A 17,591-nucleotide genomic window follows, 5' to 3' on the forward strand; every position below is an offset into this window, starting at 1 on the left:
TATGAAAGTCCGTAATAGTAATTTCTCCACTGACAATAACAGGTCGACTGTATCATGCAGTCCTGCAACAAGAAATATGCAAATCACTTGATGAATGCCTCTACAGACATCAGGCAGAAGCCGCCATCAAGAGCCTGCTTTAATTTCATATCAAAAGTAAGAGTGCACTGAAGCGTAAGCCCTAGGAAGCACATACTATCTGGGCTAGGAAAGGGTAGTTTAAGCTTCCTATTGGCTTTTGCCTCCAGCCCCTCGAGCTGAAATACAACACATACCATTCAGGATAAGCAACACAGATCTATGGAAACTGTCAATGTTATTTTAAAATACCAGATTGGCACCTCTTTCTTCCTTAGCCTAAAGTCACAGTCTTCAGGGAAAGAACACCCACAAAAACAACCCACAAGCCAGACACAGTATTCATGAGTACTTTACCTTTGTCAGCAGCATGAAGACAACATCACTGTTATCCTCGCTCAGAAAGGCCACAACGTTTTTGTACAAAGTCACAAATTCATTGGGAGAGGCAACAGGAGTGAAGTAAGGAGAAAGAAGAGTGCAGAGCCTTCGATTCTGCAGAATCGTCTGAAGGAGACGTTTGCACTCTGACTTGGTCCCACTGATGAACACCTGAGGAAAATCGGGAATGGTGAAAAAAAACGGCCCAGCATGAATCTATTGGAAAACACACCTCTTACAGCTTTTTGTTGAGACAAGCACAATTGTGGTCCTTTTTTGTAGAGACAAGAACATTTTGTCTGATGGGACAGCAACAGAAAATGAATTCAGATTTCATAAGCCCTGGCTGACACTAGGAAAAATCTAAACAGAACTACAGCTATGAAGCACTTCAGCTGTTTGAGGCACCTAAGGACAGCTGCACATGGAAATTTTATTTAAGAGAGGAAAATTAATACCTGGACCCAAAGCATAGGCTAATGCTTTTTCTCACAGCACCCATGTAATGTGTTCCTCACAGCAACCTTTACCACCAACAATAAGCACTTACTTTCTCTACTAGCAAACTTGTGGCTAACTTTCTACACAAAGAATACTGTAAGGCTGTAGAACAGGGGTGTCTAAATACAGAAGCTCACAAGATATACACCAGCTAGGAAGTAATGGGTAACAGCAAAATACGTGCCAAAACACTTTTACACACTGTAAGTACTCAAACTTTAGTTACCTGTCCAAAAATCCATCCTACCTTAGCTTTTAACCAACACAGTGAGCATTTATTAGCACTAAGAAGCCACCTCAGAGCATGTGAGTTTTTATTTTGCTTATATGCAAGCTTAAACTCTGCTAAAGACTGTATGTGTCATACAACGAGTTGAAAGAAAAACAGGAGAGAAGCTTGAGAAGTCAATTTTCAGGCTTCTGAATGTATTAGACCCCCAATATCAGCAGGCAATTGGAATAAGCATTAAGCATCCAAAAATCAGAGAATAAACTCACTTGGCCTAGGATCTCAATGCAGGACGTGAAGAACTGCCTTGTGGGAGGATTGCGTTGAGTTTCATCGCACACATATTCCACTAATGTAAAAAACAAACTAATTCCAACTTCCTTAATTGCAGGCATAGGCTGCACCTTGTAGATATTTATTAAGGCCCTGGGAAAAAAAAAGTTAAAATTTACATATGGAAAATAATCTGTGTCAATAAAGAAAGGTTTCTTGACAATATATTGCCCTGAGATGGGTATTTCTGGTTTACAAGATAATCAAGCATGGGTTCACAGAATCACAGCACGGTTGAGGCTGGTAGGGACCTCTGGAGGACATGTGGGCTAACTCCCTTGGCTCAAGCGGGGCCACCTACGGATAGTTCCCGGGAGTATGTCCAGATGGCTTTTGAGCATCTCGGAGGATGGAAACTCTACAACCTCTCTGGGCAGCCTCTCTCACCCCTCACAGTGAAAAAGTGTTTCCTGATGTTTAGGGGGAACCTCCTGTGCCTCAGTTTGTGCCAAAAGAGCCTGGCTCCATCTTCTTCACACCCTCACACCCTATTTCTATACATTGGTGAGAACGCCCTGAGCCTTCTCATATCCAGGCTGAACTGTTCCAGGTTTACCTCAAGGAACTTTGCTGCCTGAAATGGGTACCTCCAAACCTTAGAAAGTCTCCATAACCAGAGTCAAAAAGTGATCACCAGAAGATTTTTCACAGCATAGTTCCAACAGATTATTTCTCCCTCAAATCACGTGTTCATCATGTTCTTAAGCTATCTCAACTACATTTGTACTGCAAGAAAGTTTACCTCATTTTACTTAACAGGCTCAGCAGTAAAAGAATTGAAACAGAATCAATCTTTTCTTGTGTTTTGCCAAATAAATGTTTGATTGAGCTCAAAACCCCATCTTCACTGAGTCTGAATTAAAACATTCGAAGAACATGCAGTTCCACAGATTAAGCTCAAGAACTAGCTCATCCACAGAATTTTTCAGATTAACAATCAAGAGAGAACATGTAGCAATAGTAACCAAACATTTTTACTTGTACAGTGAGTACACTCTGTAGGAAATCAACTACACTAGAAGAATCCCAGCAGAAATGTAGGAAATTGAGAAGAATGGATCTCTGGGATGAAATCTAGAAAGCCTTCAAGAGGAAGGCAGCCTCGGACTAATGCATTTATTCACCCCAGTAAAAGAAGTGCTATTATATAGTCCTCATCCACTGCACAATTTTTTTTCATATATTGAAAAGCTACTTCAAATCATAACTCTCTATTAAAGAACTATGCCCTGCACTATAACAGGGAAAAACCTAGAGAGAGAGCTATTAGAAACATACATTTTAGCCTATGGCCGGGACAGCTGTGATACAAGTTTGCCATCTCCTGAAGTTTAACTTACTACCCCGTCATCACTCAATGTGCTTTTGCAGGGTTAGAAGGGCTATTCTAATTCAGAATACAATAAATCAAAAGAGAAAACAATACTGTGTGCCCTCTTGAGGCTGAATGACGAGCAGTTAGCTCTTCTGATAATACAGGGCTGTTCTTTAGAGGTCTGTGTCACAAACAAACAGGTGTCAGGATTCCAGCTCTGTTGATGACCCAAGCTGACAAGCATTAGGAAAACCCCACAAACAGTTTCCACATTTTAACTCTAACACACAGAAAAAAAAATATAAAACATCACTACCTAAAACAGCGTCTGAACAACCTACGTTATAAAATTTTCCACATGTACTGCTGCTTCCACAACACCCAGAGAAGGTGGCTTCGTAGCTTCTGCCTGCAGTTGTCTCACTTCTTTACACAAAGCCTGAAGCTGCTGGCTCACTGCTTCATTTTTATGTTTCCCTTCAAACTAAATGACAAAAAGACACACATTCATTTCAGAATAATATCTTTTGCTAAAATTCTTCGATGTTGCACCTGTTTGTAAAAATGAAGCAGAGCCCAGTAAGAGAACTCTGAATATAGATGGTTTTACCCTGAGAGTTTTGATCAGATTTAGTACATCATGCCCAAGCACACATCCTTGGTCACGCTCCTATTTAATTATCACACACTAACATAATTCATGTCTTTTATGTAAGACTTTTAATCCACAGGGACTGAAACTTAAGAGGGGATAAGGGAATCCATATACCAAGCAACATGGGAACATTTCTACAAACATTATCATGCTTCTATTCCTATCAGTGAGCATATTCCTATGTTCACACATTGGGAAGCAGTTTAGATTGGACACGATGAGCAAAACAAATTTTACGCAACAATTTATTCTTCAGCTTTTGATCTGCATCTCCTTTTGAGCATTACGTATTAGGTATTTCAGGTAACTATTACGCGTGTATGGATTTATTTGGTCAATTGCTACTACCATTCTTGTAACCATTCAGTCATTTCACTTTCATTATCCACGCCCAACAGCCCCAAAACAGAAGTGACGCCCTGTCTCTAACCTGGATTGTTAGTCGAGCTGCTCCCTGGCAGCTTTTATTTGACATTCCCCGGCACTCCACATGGAGGGTGATCTGCTCTTCCCGATTGACATACAGCTTAGGTACTGTGTCCAGGATTTCACTATTGAGAGCAACATGCTGACATTCCCAGAGATCTGCAGTTCTGAAAAGCATTTAGTAATAAAGTTACAAAAATCTTTACTGAAAACAGTAATACTAAGAATTTATAAGCAAGAGATGAGACTTCAATTTAAGGCGCTGTATGAAGACTTGTGACACTTTCTTAGAAAACATAAAAGGTTATTAAATGGAGTTAAAACTTCAAAGTAATAGCACTTCAAAGTAATAAAGAAATAGGTTCACAAGAACAAAACTACTCAAGTCCGCATGAGTTCTTTTGAATTATTCTATATGACAACACGGAAGGAAATTAAATAGATCACCCTCTGTAGGGAACGTAATTTTCCACCAGACAAAAAAAAAAAAAAAGCTGAACTGTGGGATGATTCAGTCAACCACCTAAAACTGCTGCTGGAATTGTTTAGACACATCCTCTCTTGGGCTTAGCAAGTTTTGTTTTGTTCTATAATATTGTTATTAAATGACTACACGGGGCAAGAACAGCTATAGATTCATCAGCTGTGTTTGAAAATAATTCAGATGGATTCTCTTAGCAGGAATATTAAAAACAGAAATTCTCTTTCACTCACACAGCTAATACTCCCAGCAATCACATTTCTCTCTTGCAGTGCTTCATATTTCAGCTACTACATTAGTGCAAGGGGGTTAACTAACTCACTGTCAACAAATAGAGGCTAAAGAGAGGCTTTATTTTAAGAAGTATGCCAAATGAGAAAAGAAGCAATAGAAGTTAGATATCAACTGATGTAATCTCAGTTATTAGATAAAGACAATTAGTCTTATCTTAAAGGAGTGGAATAGTAACATGATAGCTGAGGAAAAAAAAAAAAAAAACTGGGACAAGAAGCAGAAGTTGAGTACTGACAGTCTTGTGCCAACACCACAAATGAGGCTGCTGTAAAGGGCACCCGAAGACTAGGCACGCCAGTGAGGCAGAGGAAAACAGCTATGTCTTACTTGGCATGCCGCTGCAAGATGTTAAGGTCCACACGCATGAGCTGAATTGCTTCCTTCTGACTTACTAGACTGGCAGAGGAAATAACTGGCACAGGAGCTTTCATTGTCTGGAGCGGAAGAAGGGGCTTGGGAGTATCAAACTTCTTCAAATTATTCATTATCCTCTCTTTGGCTAGGAAAGAAAGCAGAAGCAAGTTTTGTCAACAACAAGTTGAGGGGAGACTGAACAAAACCACTTTTTTTTGCATGAAACATTTTTTACCACCAGGCAAACATTTCTCAGGATCTCAGGATTCCTCTCTTTTATAAAAATAATAATAGAAAAAAAAAAATCACTTCACTAATCTTCCTATTTTTGTTGACAAAGTTTATTTCCGACAGCTAATCTTCATGACCAGCTGCACCACACAACATTAAGATCCAAGGTCACATTGCTTTCCTTGTTTCCCCCAGCCACTTCTACCTTCTACTCTTCCAGTTTTCCTCTTATCACCCCATTTGTTCCCCTCATCTGACAGAGGCTCCCACACCCAGGCTGCTAAGCTAAATTCATCTTTGTCTCTAGTCTTGTCAGCTCCAATTCCTCCCCAAAGTACAACTTCTCTCCAGGTCAGCTCTATCCTCCTGCTGATTCCTGCTCAGTTTCTTTGCCCGAACAATGCCAATTCGCCTATGAAACCATTTCAATTTCCTTCTATTGCCTCCCTCCCCTTTTTCAATCAGCCTCCAAAAAAATCCAATCTCACCGCATCCTTAAAATACCCACCATGACTATTCTCCCCTCCTGTGCTAGAACAACCCTTTCACCATGCCAGAATTCCAGGGAAAGGCACTGGGAGGAGACAACCTTTGTGTTTCCAGTTACAGCGGTTTTTGCCTTTGCTTGCAGCTCTCTATCTACACTTCAGGAAGACTCAGCCTGTCTGGAGCATGCTCTGTGCAGAGGAATCTTTGGGGAGCTCACCCATGAAGCTCTAGGCACAACATCACCTGCTAGTCTGTGATGTGGCAAACTAAACCAAAAACATTGATGTTAGCCTCTCACACGGGCATCGTAGTGAGTACACCATGAAAACTTCAAACAAAATACTATACCCATAGAAAACAAACTGCATTAACATCTTTATTCACAGACTTCATTCTGTTCCTAAAGAAACCAAGGCTTCAACATGCTCACAATTCTTTCTGATCTAGTTTTATTAACAAATATTCTTATCTCCTACCTGATAGAGGGCTGGTGAAATCCGTTTGCCCTGTGGAAACACAGGTTGTATGTGATTCAAGCTGAACCTGCAGCCAAAGGTTTAGAGCTTCCTGAAACTCATGGTGTATGAGCTCAGCATTGACGTACTCCATCCACAAATCCTAAAGCACAAAAAATTAAATTATCATTCCCATTTTGGTCAGTACCATATACCGTGCACCTATCCTAGCAGCTGGGGGAACCAAAATAAGGTAAAAAAAACTAGACTCTGCAGTTTAAGTTGTAGGAAAATATTACTAGGAAAGAACATCTAAACTGAAGAAAAAAAGCTGCAGAATTTTTATCACATAAACAGATAAGCCACCGAAAACCACTGATGACATTTACAGAAGAAATCTGACATGAACACAGTACAATTTCTAACAAATTAGAGATAAAGGGTACAGATTATTAAAACTCAATTCCTAAAAAAGGAACACAGAGGAAACCGTGATATCCAAAACATGCCATGATTAGCTGCAATCAGGATAAGGCAAGCTGCATTTCCAGTAGTCACATGCACTGGAGGAATAAAAATAAAGCAGGCACAAGGAAATGCCCTTCCAAAAATCTCCCTCTTGCAGATGTTTTAACTGTAATAGCTCCTTAGGCTTACTGGACAGAATAATATACATCTCCCACTCACTAACTTCTATTTGAATCCGACATATTACAGACTACTAACATGAGCAGATTTTGGCTTCCAGTTTTTTGTCATTTAAAGTTCCAACTTCAATAATTCTCTAAAATTACCCTAGAACACAAAAATAATTATTGAACAGTACAGAATAAGGACTGTGTTCTCATTAAGATATGCAAGAAATCTACTCACAAGTCCTTGTTAAATAAAGGAAGGCAGTTTGGGATAGCACAGGATTTCTAGGAAAAAAGTGAGAGCTGTGAAGGTATCATATGTGCTGTAGACATATTAAAGACCAGCGACACAACATCTCTCACTACTTTAGAGGACTCATTTTAACAAGTGAAGTGAATTTGGGATCCCAGATTACCAGTGTCATTAGCACTTCACCTGTTGATTCTGCATGACTTTAGCAAGTCTATGTGCATCATATTGCTTCGGTAGAGAAGGAATGTATGTGTTTCCTTTATGGAAACTCTCTTCTTCCAACCACAAAATAAAAACATTACAAAGCCTGAGGAGAAAAAGGAAAAAAGCAAATCAACGTGAATTGTATGCATAGCACGTACTACACAGCAGTCTCTTTCTGGGGTTTAGAGTTAAGGCAACAAATTATGCCTCAAGGTGACACAACTCAAAACGTAGATGTTTCAGATGATTTGTGACTAGCGTGCTAAGTGTCAGTTCCAAGATCAGTAGTGGAAAGAAGCTATTTAGAAAAATATGAAGGGCAATAACCAAGAGTAACAGCACAAATTTTGAAAAGGAAAACATTTATGCAAATAAGCAAACATGACCCAAGACTGGAAGTGTCTCTTATGTCAGGGAATCATATTGACAAATTCAAAAAGACCAATGAAGAAGAAAAGAGTATGCCTGAGCAAGTTTGGCTTCTCACTCCATGAATTCTCTAGAATGCCTGCTCTAAAAGCTTGCACCCAAGTTACATTTTTTAATTTCCTGTCACACTCAAATCTATGGCTAGTTTATTCCCATTTCTTTCTCCGCTAACACTGTACTTTAACATAAGCATACTTCATTCTTCAACCAACATCGCTCTACTGAGGGGTACCCTTTTTATAATCGCATCATCCAACCTTTCCTGAGGCAGAACTAGAATATCATTAAATCTTTGCACTGTGGCATTAAACATCACTAGCAAACTCCTGTTTTCTGTATCAGTGTCATTGGTGAAAAAATTAAAGCAGTCTAGTTCTAAGAGTCAGCCCTTATGAACTGTACCAGCATTTTCCCTCCTGCCTAGGTGGTCATTAAACTTCCTGAGCATAAGATCTACTTGGCTGTAGAGCAGTCCGGTTTTGTGTTGGAGTGGGGAACTCCTTTGAAATGAAAGGCTGACAAGATATTAATCAAGTTCCACCCAGTGAGCAACCTCTGGATTGTTTTTCATATATGACCAAGGAGGATTTATGAGCTCCCCTGTTTGTTTGTACAATGTCTATTGATTGATGGGGGGGAAGCACTTAAAAGAAGCTCAGATCCTGTATGCTGAAACCCCCTGAACAAGGAGCTCTCTCCTCAAATAATTCTTCAAACTATAGTGTCTAGGAAAAACCAAGATACTGCAATACTGCAAATATTTCTTAAGGTAGACCTCTCAAACCAAAAGTCTCTATATCAGAGAACCACGGATTTCTTAATGGTGTATTACATCAGTTCCAGTGTGCGTGAGATATGTGGCTCTTAGACATTACCACCTCTTCCAAAAATGAGCATTCATCAGCTGAGTTGCAGCAACTGATCATGCACATCTCCTCACCCTACTCCAACACAAGGAGACAGTCTTGTGCTGACATTTTTCTAAAGACACATCGAACTTTGCAGCTGGCACAGCACACACTTGTCACAGCTCAACTTTAGCAGGACAACTGGGTAAACTGCACTAATTAAATCATGTGCTGAAATATGCAGTAAATTCCCTGAAGATGTAATCTTATTCAGACTTAAGTTTGGGCCCTAGCCTGTGACAAACAGATGCGTATACACACAAAATAGCACTTTACATGTATAGCTGGTAATGTACATAGCAGTAGCAGGTATATCTAAACAACAAATATTTTACCAGTATGGGGATGTAATTAATTAAAAGCAAAGTTGTCCCCTAAGCACAATTCTATCAACAACATTTTATTTTTAGTAGTAAAATCAGCATGCCCTCAAACAAAACAAGTTGTATCAACAGAGGAACAGATTTCGCCACCACATCCACCAAGCGCCTGTGGTACATTTACGTCAGCCAAGGGTCGCATCCCTTCATGTCTCCCACAGCTAAGGCTGTGCTCTAGTAGCTGCTCAGGTGGTTGCACTGAGTAAGATTGAACGGGGCAGGTTTTTTTTTTTTACCTGACAAGTTCCTTATGCAGTTCTGGTGAAGTCAGGTAACCTGACGAGCAGCTCGCCTTCTCTGGTGATGCCTCGCTGCCCTCTGCGGGAGTCTCCACTCTCAGTGCTTTACTGGCAGCATGGTGGAAGTCCGCTACCTCTATTAAGCGCTGCTTCATTTCATTCAGTAAGCTAGTATGAGCTGCACTTTGGAAAAAACGTCTTCCAATACAGCCATCTACAGGTAATCTAAAAATGAACAAAAAAGCACAATAAAGTCTTGTTGCAAGTATCCAATCAGCATCTCTGCCAACAAATTGACTCTTGAGAGAAGCTGCTAGTACTCACTGCTTTTGGATACAGTCTTAGTGTGAGCCACTTACTAATCCAATCTCGCTTGTGGTGCAGACTTCTTCGTGCTTGCTATTCTGCTAGAACTCTTATGATCAGACTCACCCATATTGCGGTCCTGGTCGGTGAAGGTAAAGGAGGAAGAATTTCTGCCAGATTAGTGGCATGAGAGGGTGATCAGCAGGAGTAGCAAGGGCCTGGTGGGCCCAGCGGTAAATCATGAGCCTCTGAAGGGAAGGTACGATGGGCAGCTTCAGCTGTGTTTGTGCTTTCTGTAAAAAGAGCATTTTCAGACAAGTGTTCCACTGCAGCTCCCTGTAACAGGCTGTCACAGCTTAACCCAACAGATTAGCACAGTGTGAAAATGCAGCAATTACAGAGAAGAAAACTTTGGAAACATTCACACATGTGTTACAGGTCTTGGTGGAAGAGCCACCCAGCTCACAGTTGTGCTGGGCAGCTGTTAAAGAGCAGTGCTACACCTCTGATGCTTAAAAAAAAAAAAAAAAAAAAAAGAAATAGCATCAACAGACGGGCTAGCACGATGCAAGGCCAACACGTGGGCCACTGATGTTAATTACACTTAATTACTGATCTTCCTCACAGAGGCAGGTGTTCCTGTTTTAGGCACCCATAAGACTGGTGGTGTTGCAGAACAAAGCAGTGGCAGTGAAGCACACAAGCAAGTTCCAACCAGCAAAAACAACAGTCTTAAGCCACGTGAGGACACACAATCCTACACCCTGCAACCACTTTTCACTTTTTCCAGACTATGCAGCACTATTGAAAATCTACAGTCTAAAGTAAAACCAACATGATGAAAGAATAGAGAAGGAAAAAATAAATTATTTCTCTTTTTGCAAAAGCAGAACACAGGCAACGCAATGTACAAGCAGCAGCACTCTGTATTAGCAACACAGACCGCTGCTCCATGGACCCACTAAATCATTACAGTCACACACCAAGCTCACACGGACTCCGAAGCAGGGGAACGGGAGGCTTTTCTGAGTTCCCACATCTCAGCGCAGACCCTGGCACCACCTCATTCCCCACACTGGACCTCGGGAACCCTCAGCGCCCATTTCCACACACTCTCCACGTGCTATCTCAGTGTTTTCCACGTAAATCAAGACATGCAAGCCAAGGCAAAAAATGTTCTCTAGACTAGCCTCCAAGGATGCAAGACACATACCAGACTGCACACAGCCAAAGCAAGCCTATTTTCATAAAGCTTCTAGACTACCTTCTTCATCAAAACACACTGAAACAGCTGAGATGAAGGAGAGGCCAAAAGTTACACTTCGAGACTGGACTGCTTTGGTTTCCACTTGCTTCATTCCAGAATTTCTAAATGAATTTGGGCAAAGAACCTGGAAAATGCTGCAACATGGCTTAAAGCACACCTGGCAAAGTGTCTTGTTCAGGGAAAGACCTAAACTGCTCTGAAAGTCTTGGAAAACAATTCAGCAAATACAGAGAAATGTAAAGCCCAAACTTCTGCAAAATTCAGGTCATCTGAGAAATGCTCTTTGAAATATAGACATATTTTCCACCTGTAAAATAAAGATTATCTGCACTCCCCATCTCAGTGGTATAGAATAAATCCACTGAAGATCATGAGGCATTGAGACAATCCAGACAACCATGAAGAGCACTAATTAGTGACTGAAGTTTTCTGTAAATAGTGGTATATTAAAACACAGACATTTGCATGGTAGTTTTTAAACATTCAACTCAAAATGTAAAGGAAAATTTCCTTGTGGTGCATTCTCTCCTGGAAAGCCAATCATATAAAGCATTAGTTATGCTTTTGTCTTGGTAAGAAAAAGTACATGAGAGAAAAACTAAACGACACTAGAGAACACTTTTCTCCAGTAGTCCTCTCTAAAAAGCAGATGAACAGTTCTCTTACCTTCAAAGCTTGATCAGGAGTTAAAGCATTAATAACCAACTCCCTCTCCACAACTCTGCGAAGCTGTGAATCTTCTTCAAATATTGACTCCATATTTAACACCACCCATGAAAACCAGACCTGCACAACACAGTAATAACAGAAACATTGATAACAACATGGCAGGGGTAGAATCAGGAAACTTTCGGTTTTCTTAAGAGGAATGCGTCTTTTCCAGATTCTCATAACAAAGTTGCAAAAGTAGTATCATATCTCAGTAAGATATGAAAACCAGTTTCATCCTTATCAACCTCCAAAATTCCCCTTTGTATTTTGTACAATCATGGGAACGAAGGGGGAAACCAAGGACAAGCGACAGATTTAGCCACAGAGGAGGAAACAACCTACTCAAAACCAGTAAAATAAGATCTCCCCTCTGCCACCTGCACATATCTCCAGTTGGGGTACTGCAGGTTTTTTGTTTGGGTTTTTTGGGGGTTTTTTTGTTGTTTTTTTTTTCTTTTTGCTTGAATGAGGAACTTGTTTAAGCAGAGAGAAAGCAACTAGTATTCAAAATATTTATCTGATAAAGACTGATCTGACAGAAAAGTCAGGTTTTACGTATTTTCTCTCATGAAATATATCTAGAACAATTGAAGATTAAAATAAATCTTAACTAATGAATCCTATTATATAAATTCTTGAACACAGATCAGACAAGCTCTCTCTGTGCAAAATGTCCACGTTCCTTTTAGTGTAATAAACCCACAGCGTTTTCTTAAACTGAATTAGGATTTGATCACAAGAAGACTCACAAACACTGGAACAGAAAGAAAATCGGAACAACAGAAAATCTGCAAGGAACTGCGAAAGCAGGAAGAAAAACAAACCTAGGCACCTGTATATTGCTTATCCCAGGGTTGTTCCCCCAACACCATCATACCACTTACCTGAGAGGAACTGGCATTGCCCTCAACAAAGGAGGGTGTCACGTTGCCTGCCACAATCCAGCTGACAAGAGAAGACAGCAGACCTTTGTCACAATGATAGCCCAAAGCATTCTGCAAGGAAACACAAAACATTTGGGGTTTGTTTTGTAAGCAGTGTAACAGATGATTTGCAAGCTACAGGTATGTCGCTCCACCTTCATCCAGGTTCCTTTCTGCCTCATGTTGCTACTTCCCAACCTTAGCTCAGCCAGGCACCACTGCAATGTCTGCTTGTACTTTACTTCTTTTTCAGTGAAAAGATTCTGTTATTGTGACAGTGTCTGTTTTTTCAGGAGACGAAACTCTATTTTTGTTCTAAACACATTACCGAACATTTGAAATGCAAAGACTAAAATACTACGGTAGAACTCACACGAATGAAACGTGTTTCAAATAGGTTTTAATTATTATTTTTATCCTTAAAATATCAGACATTTCATTAATCTGCTCAGAAACAAATCAGATAACCCCATTACCACTCATGATCATGACCATTCTTGTTTCATTTCGGGAAGACATATTCACATTAAAATTAGAATGAGCAACACGTGAACTGACCATTTACTCAACAGCCACACCATTATACCACACCCATTTACCTTGTGTTGCTGGTAAAGCACCTTTTGTACACAGTCTTCTTGACTGTACTGAAAAGCAGCTCTACATAAGTCGTCCAGCAAGAAGAGTGTTGCCCGGTCCCTATGCCACAGCTGCTGGCTGGTGAGGACCTGAACCCAGAACTCCAGTACTGCAGCCGGCCCCACTCCATTCGGCTGGTCACTCAGAAAAATGTGGGTCTGACAAATTAAAGGGTAAAATTATTCAAGAGATTACCGCTTCAATTAAAGCTTAAGAATTAACTGAAGAACTGTTTAATTTGCGTAAGACTGTGGGCCTATCCTTAATATAAATAATTTACAACGATGCTCTCTGTGGCTATGTAAAAACAGCTTTGTCACCTCCAACCTCCAAAGGAGATTCTGCCACCTGGAAAATGGAGCATCTTGCGCAATCAGCAAAAACAAGACACAAAAGCCGTTAAGTTGGACCCCTGTGGCCTGCAGGCATAAATGGCACCTATTTCTGAAGCACAGCCTGCTGTTCCTGCAGAAGGACTTCCCAGAGTAGGTATGCTTCCTTTTAGTCCTTATCTCCCTCTCTAGTCTTAGTGAGCCTTGGTTCCTGACCTCTCTGCACTTGGAAAAAATACTAGTTTCCTAACACAGGAACATTTTTTCACAGCATAGCCATAAATCAATGGTCAAAAGCAAAGCTTTCAAACATTAGTGTATCTGCTGCATTCCTCAACTAACACAAGCAAGAAAGAAGTGCTGTGTATCCTATTTCCTTTTTAGGCAGAGTTTTGACCTGGTATTAAAAAAAAAAAAAAAAAAAATCCATTTTCCAAGAAGTCTGGAAGGCACATATTGTTATGTCCAGTGTCACATGCATTGCCAGCTTTAGGAAAATTTAAGCAGAAACATTTCAGGAAACCAAACCCAATGATTTGTTGGGTTTGCTTGACGCAGGGTACTCTGTGGCTGCAGAACTGCCAGACTGAGTATCGTGTCTAACCTTAAGGGCTAAACTCAGTCAAAAAAGTCTACTTGTTTTTAAAAAGCTTCCCTCCCGTTTGTTTTTTTTTTTTTAAAATAATCTTCTTACCTGTATCATACTACTGAGCAGCTTAACATTTTCTCCATAGCTCACCCCTGTTAAATGCTGTGTTACTTTATGGGTAACCTGCTGGGTCATGCCTTGAGGGACTCCACTATCCAGATGAAGGAACAGCTGGACGTAAGATAAAAACCTAGGGATGTTAACAAATTAAATTAATTCTAAAGTTTCTTGTACAGTGTAATATACAGAAAACCTGCTTCTAGACAATTCAAAGTCAGCTCAACAGCACCGGCTGACACTTAAATAGAAGGCTTTTCATTCACAACCACGGTGCAGATCTAGTTGCTCCAGGCTAACTGTATCATAGGTACAGCATGAGCAATTCACAGCAGACTAACTCCAGGCGGCCCATCAGGACTGAATACAGGTCTTGATCCACATCAGCCCCCCAATCTAGTCCAGGAATTGTTTGGGAGACTGCCAGGTGGTCCGAGCCAGAAGCACCCCAGGGACCACATTACTAATTTACCAGGACAGACACGGAGGTCCAGCACTCGAGTACACTCCCAGCTGCTCAACTTCCCAGTAAGAACACAGCTAAATAGTACTGCCTGCTTGTCTTTCTCGCTCATCTAAACACAACAGCTACTTCTCAATAGCGCTGTCTGAAGACCACTTCTGTGGCACAGCAGCAGCATCAGTGACGACTGTACACGTGAGGTCAGCAGGAGACACCTCTACAACTTCCTCAACCGTAGCCAATCCCAGAGTAACTCGGTAAATAAGCCAGACCTACTTCCCCATCATCTGCGTCACATTCTCACTGGATGCAAAACCCAGAATGACGCCTGATAAATTTAACAGTCAAGATTAACTTTCATATTGCTCTTTATCAATAAGCGTATTAGAAACATATAATGCTTACTGTTCATTCTTCAGGAGATAATACTGGCAAGAGTAAAAGAAGGGTAAAACTTTATCCAGCACATGGACCACGGTTCTCAGGTATCTAGAATGGATGAGTACACCCAAAAGAGGGATCCCTTCAGCACAGAACTTCTCAATACTGTCAAAACAAAATAAATAAGGAAAAACATATTGACTATCAGTAGAAAGGGACACATGCTGATTATTTTTTTTTGTGAACTGATATGTAAAGACATTCACGTCTTTACACTTAATCTTTGAAATCCTAAACAGCTAAATCCACACTTTTATATTCAGCTGTAGAAGTTACTCAATTGTGGACAGATTTGGTAAGTTTCTCAAGCCCTTCCAGGGTTTCTGTCCCGGCTTCCAAAAGTCACTGAAGATGCGGGTCTTCATCAAGTTTCATTCCATTTAAAGATCAAGGTTCTTGCCTAACCTAGCAAACAGAGGGAGTTTCACATTATATACCTCCGATGTCTCCTGAGGACAGATGATGCTCTGAACATCTTTCTTCACTACCTATAGATGGAGCTCAGGCAGTTTCCTTACAGTAGGTACTTAGATGGTTGCAGTCAGCTGAGATGAACCCTACTTTTATTGTCCAGAAAACTCACCAGCAGCAACTTACTTAGTACATTATTCTGCATCAAGTTTTGCTGAGAACTGTCGCACATTAGGAAAATACGTAAAACGTTAACCTTGTGTATACTCTGAGGTCATGAAAATGAAATATTGTATTAAGTCACTAGCATACGGTACAGCACTTTGTTTCTTCTGCCCCTTAACATATCTGTCTGTGAATTTTTGTGTGTGATAAATATCACTTGTTTAGATAGGAGACAGATATCAAGTAGTTCTTTGCAAGGACACAGAGTTTTGGGGGGTGGGTGGGATGGAAAAAACACTCAGAAGTAAAGAGGTTCCTTGTTTTTCATTCCATCCTTAAAGTCACGAGAAAACTTCCACTCTCGAGCTAAAATACCTTCCTATCAGTCTCAAATTACTCTAGTGCTTTGAAGAAGCACATATGTATCCATAGCATAACCTTAGCATCAAGCAATGGCTGGGGGAAGGAAAAGAAAGCCAAGACAATTTCTCTTTAAAGAGTAAAGCAATATTACATGCAGAAAACAACTTAGTCAAAATTTTGAATACGAGTAAGAGATAACTAAAGAGATGACAGATTCAAGGAATACAGACCTGGGAGACTACAATTAATCTACTAGTTGATTAAAGTACAGAGCCAGGTGTAGATGTGACCATGCCCAAAAGCATTACCTACAAACCAGCTGAAAGCACTGGAAAAGACTGTGCTGAAACATAGTCAGGGCTAGGAGGTTCAGTATCAAGGTTGTAAGACTCTTTACTTATCATTACCAGTCTGAGTGGGTTTTTTCTCCTCACTATTTTCCGAATGCTCTGCTGCAGCCCCGCTAAAAAAAGTTACCTGAAGAACCCTCTCAGTTAAGCGTGGTAAAAAGTTATTCCTGTCCATAGCAACCATGCTAACCCCTCAGTTTCAATGTTACTTCTAATTACTATTTTGGCCCTAACACGCAGAAGCCAAAAGACAGTATTGGCAAAATAAAGGAAATGGCATGATTTTTTGAAACTACAGTCCCTGAAGGACTGCTCAATCCCTTGCATCAGAAGTCCTTTACTCTTTAAATATGCATAAGCATGTCCATAGCCCTCTGTTCATCATTAGGTAGGCTGCTTAGTCACTGGGGTAATCCCCAAGGCAAAGACGAGAAAGCAGATTACCTGTGACCTAGCGTGGTCATTGCCAGTGCCAGGTAACAGCCGATAGGGATGCTTGCTTTAACAGCCTTCAGGAGGGGGTGAAGCGTGACTGACTCCGTCATTTCGAGCACACTGTCAGACACGGGTACCGCAGGCCAGCCATGCTGCATGCCACAGTCATTTCTGTGAAGCTTTAACCTCAAAATCAAACTCCATGCCCACTGATTAAAGGAAGTCTCTGGTGTTTCTCCGTATCGAACAATGCTGGCTAAGTAGGAGACCTGGAATAAAGCAGCAGGAACAGGAATGAGAGGAAGCACAGCCATGCTCCAGCACGTTTGGCACTAGTCTAGCACTTGGGTCAGTCTGGATGAGTTTCGTCTTCTATCGCAATACTGTCACACAGAAATTGGAGCAACAGTAATTTTTCAGACACACCATGTACCACCACCGATTAAGTTGATCTGAAATCTCTTTCTGTGGCCTTGACTTCCACAACCGCTCTCCCTCCACCCATCCCATTTGGTCAAGGCTACCAACCTACACTGTTTGGCTACAGTTTTCCAAATTAGACATTGGGCTCAGATTAAATTTGGGTTTTACCATTAAAAAAAAAAAAAAAAAAAAAAACAACCAACCACACACAATCTTCAATAATGTTTAAGACTGCTAGCAAAAGGAAAGCTAAAAATATGCATACAAAAATAACATCTGTCAACAAAAAAGCCTAAAACCTGTCAGTCTTTCCTTGGAAAGAAGTTTGTAATGTGGACAGGCAGAGTCTGTGCCATGTACATGTAACCATTACCACAAGAAGCCTC

The 17,591-nt window shown here is 40.7% G+C and overlaps 1 protein-coding gene across 4 annotated transcripts in view; it reads right to left on the reverse strand.

Annotated features, from left to right (window-relative positions):
- EPG5 (ectopic P-granules 5 autophagy tethering factor) overlaps positions 1–17,591 on the reverse strand; it is a 58,357-nt gene that overhangs the window by 19,434 nt on the left and 21,332 nt on the right. For all 4 annotated transcript variants that reach the window (XM_063319810.1, XM_063319809.1, XM_063319811.1 and 1 more), the window contains exons 16-30: positions 16,792–17,051; positions 15,023–15,163; positions 14,143–14,287; positions 13,077–13,274; positions 12,439–12,549; positions 11,510–11,629; positions 9,703–9,869; positions 9,268–9,495; positions 7,294–7,417; positions 6,244–6,385; positions 5,021–5,192; positions 3,923–4,085; positions 3,179–3,321; positions 1,459–1,615; positions 436–630 (exon numbers count right to left, since the gene is read on the reverse strand). In XM_063319810.1, coding sequence (XP_063175880.1) covers positions 436–630; positions 1,459–1,615; positions 3,179–3,321; positions 3,923–4,085; positions 5,021–5,192; positions 6,244–6,385; positions 7,294–7,417; positions 9,268–9,495; positions 9,703–9,869; positions 11,510–11,629; positions 12,439–12,549; positions 13,077–13,274; positions 14,143–14,287; positions 15,023–15,163; positions 16,792–17,051 — 2,466 coding nt within the window. The remainder of the gene's footprint in view (positions 1–435; positions 631–1,458; positions 1,616–3,178; positions 3,322–3,922; positions 4,086–5,020; positions 5,193–6,243; positions 6,386–7,293; positions 7,418–9,267; positions 9,496–9,702; positions 9,870–11,509; positions 11,630–12,438; positions 12,550–13,076; positions 13,275–14,142; positions 14,288–15,022; positions 15,164–16,791; positions 17,052–17,591) is intronic.

The sequence above is a fragment of the Chroicocephalus ridibundus genome, chromosome Z (genome assembly GCF_963924245.1).
Source record: "Chroicocephalus ridibundus chromosome Z, bChrRid1.1, whole genome shotgun sequence".
NCBI classification, from domain to species: Eukaryota; Metazoa; Chordata; class Aves; order Charadriiformes; family Laridae; genus Chroicocephalus; species Chroicocephalus ridibundus.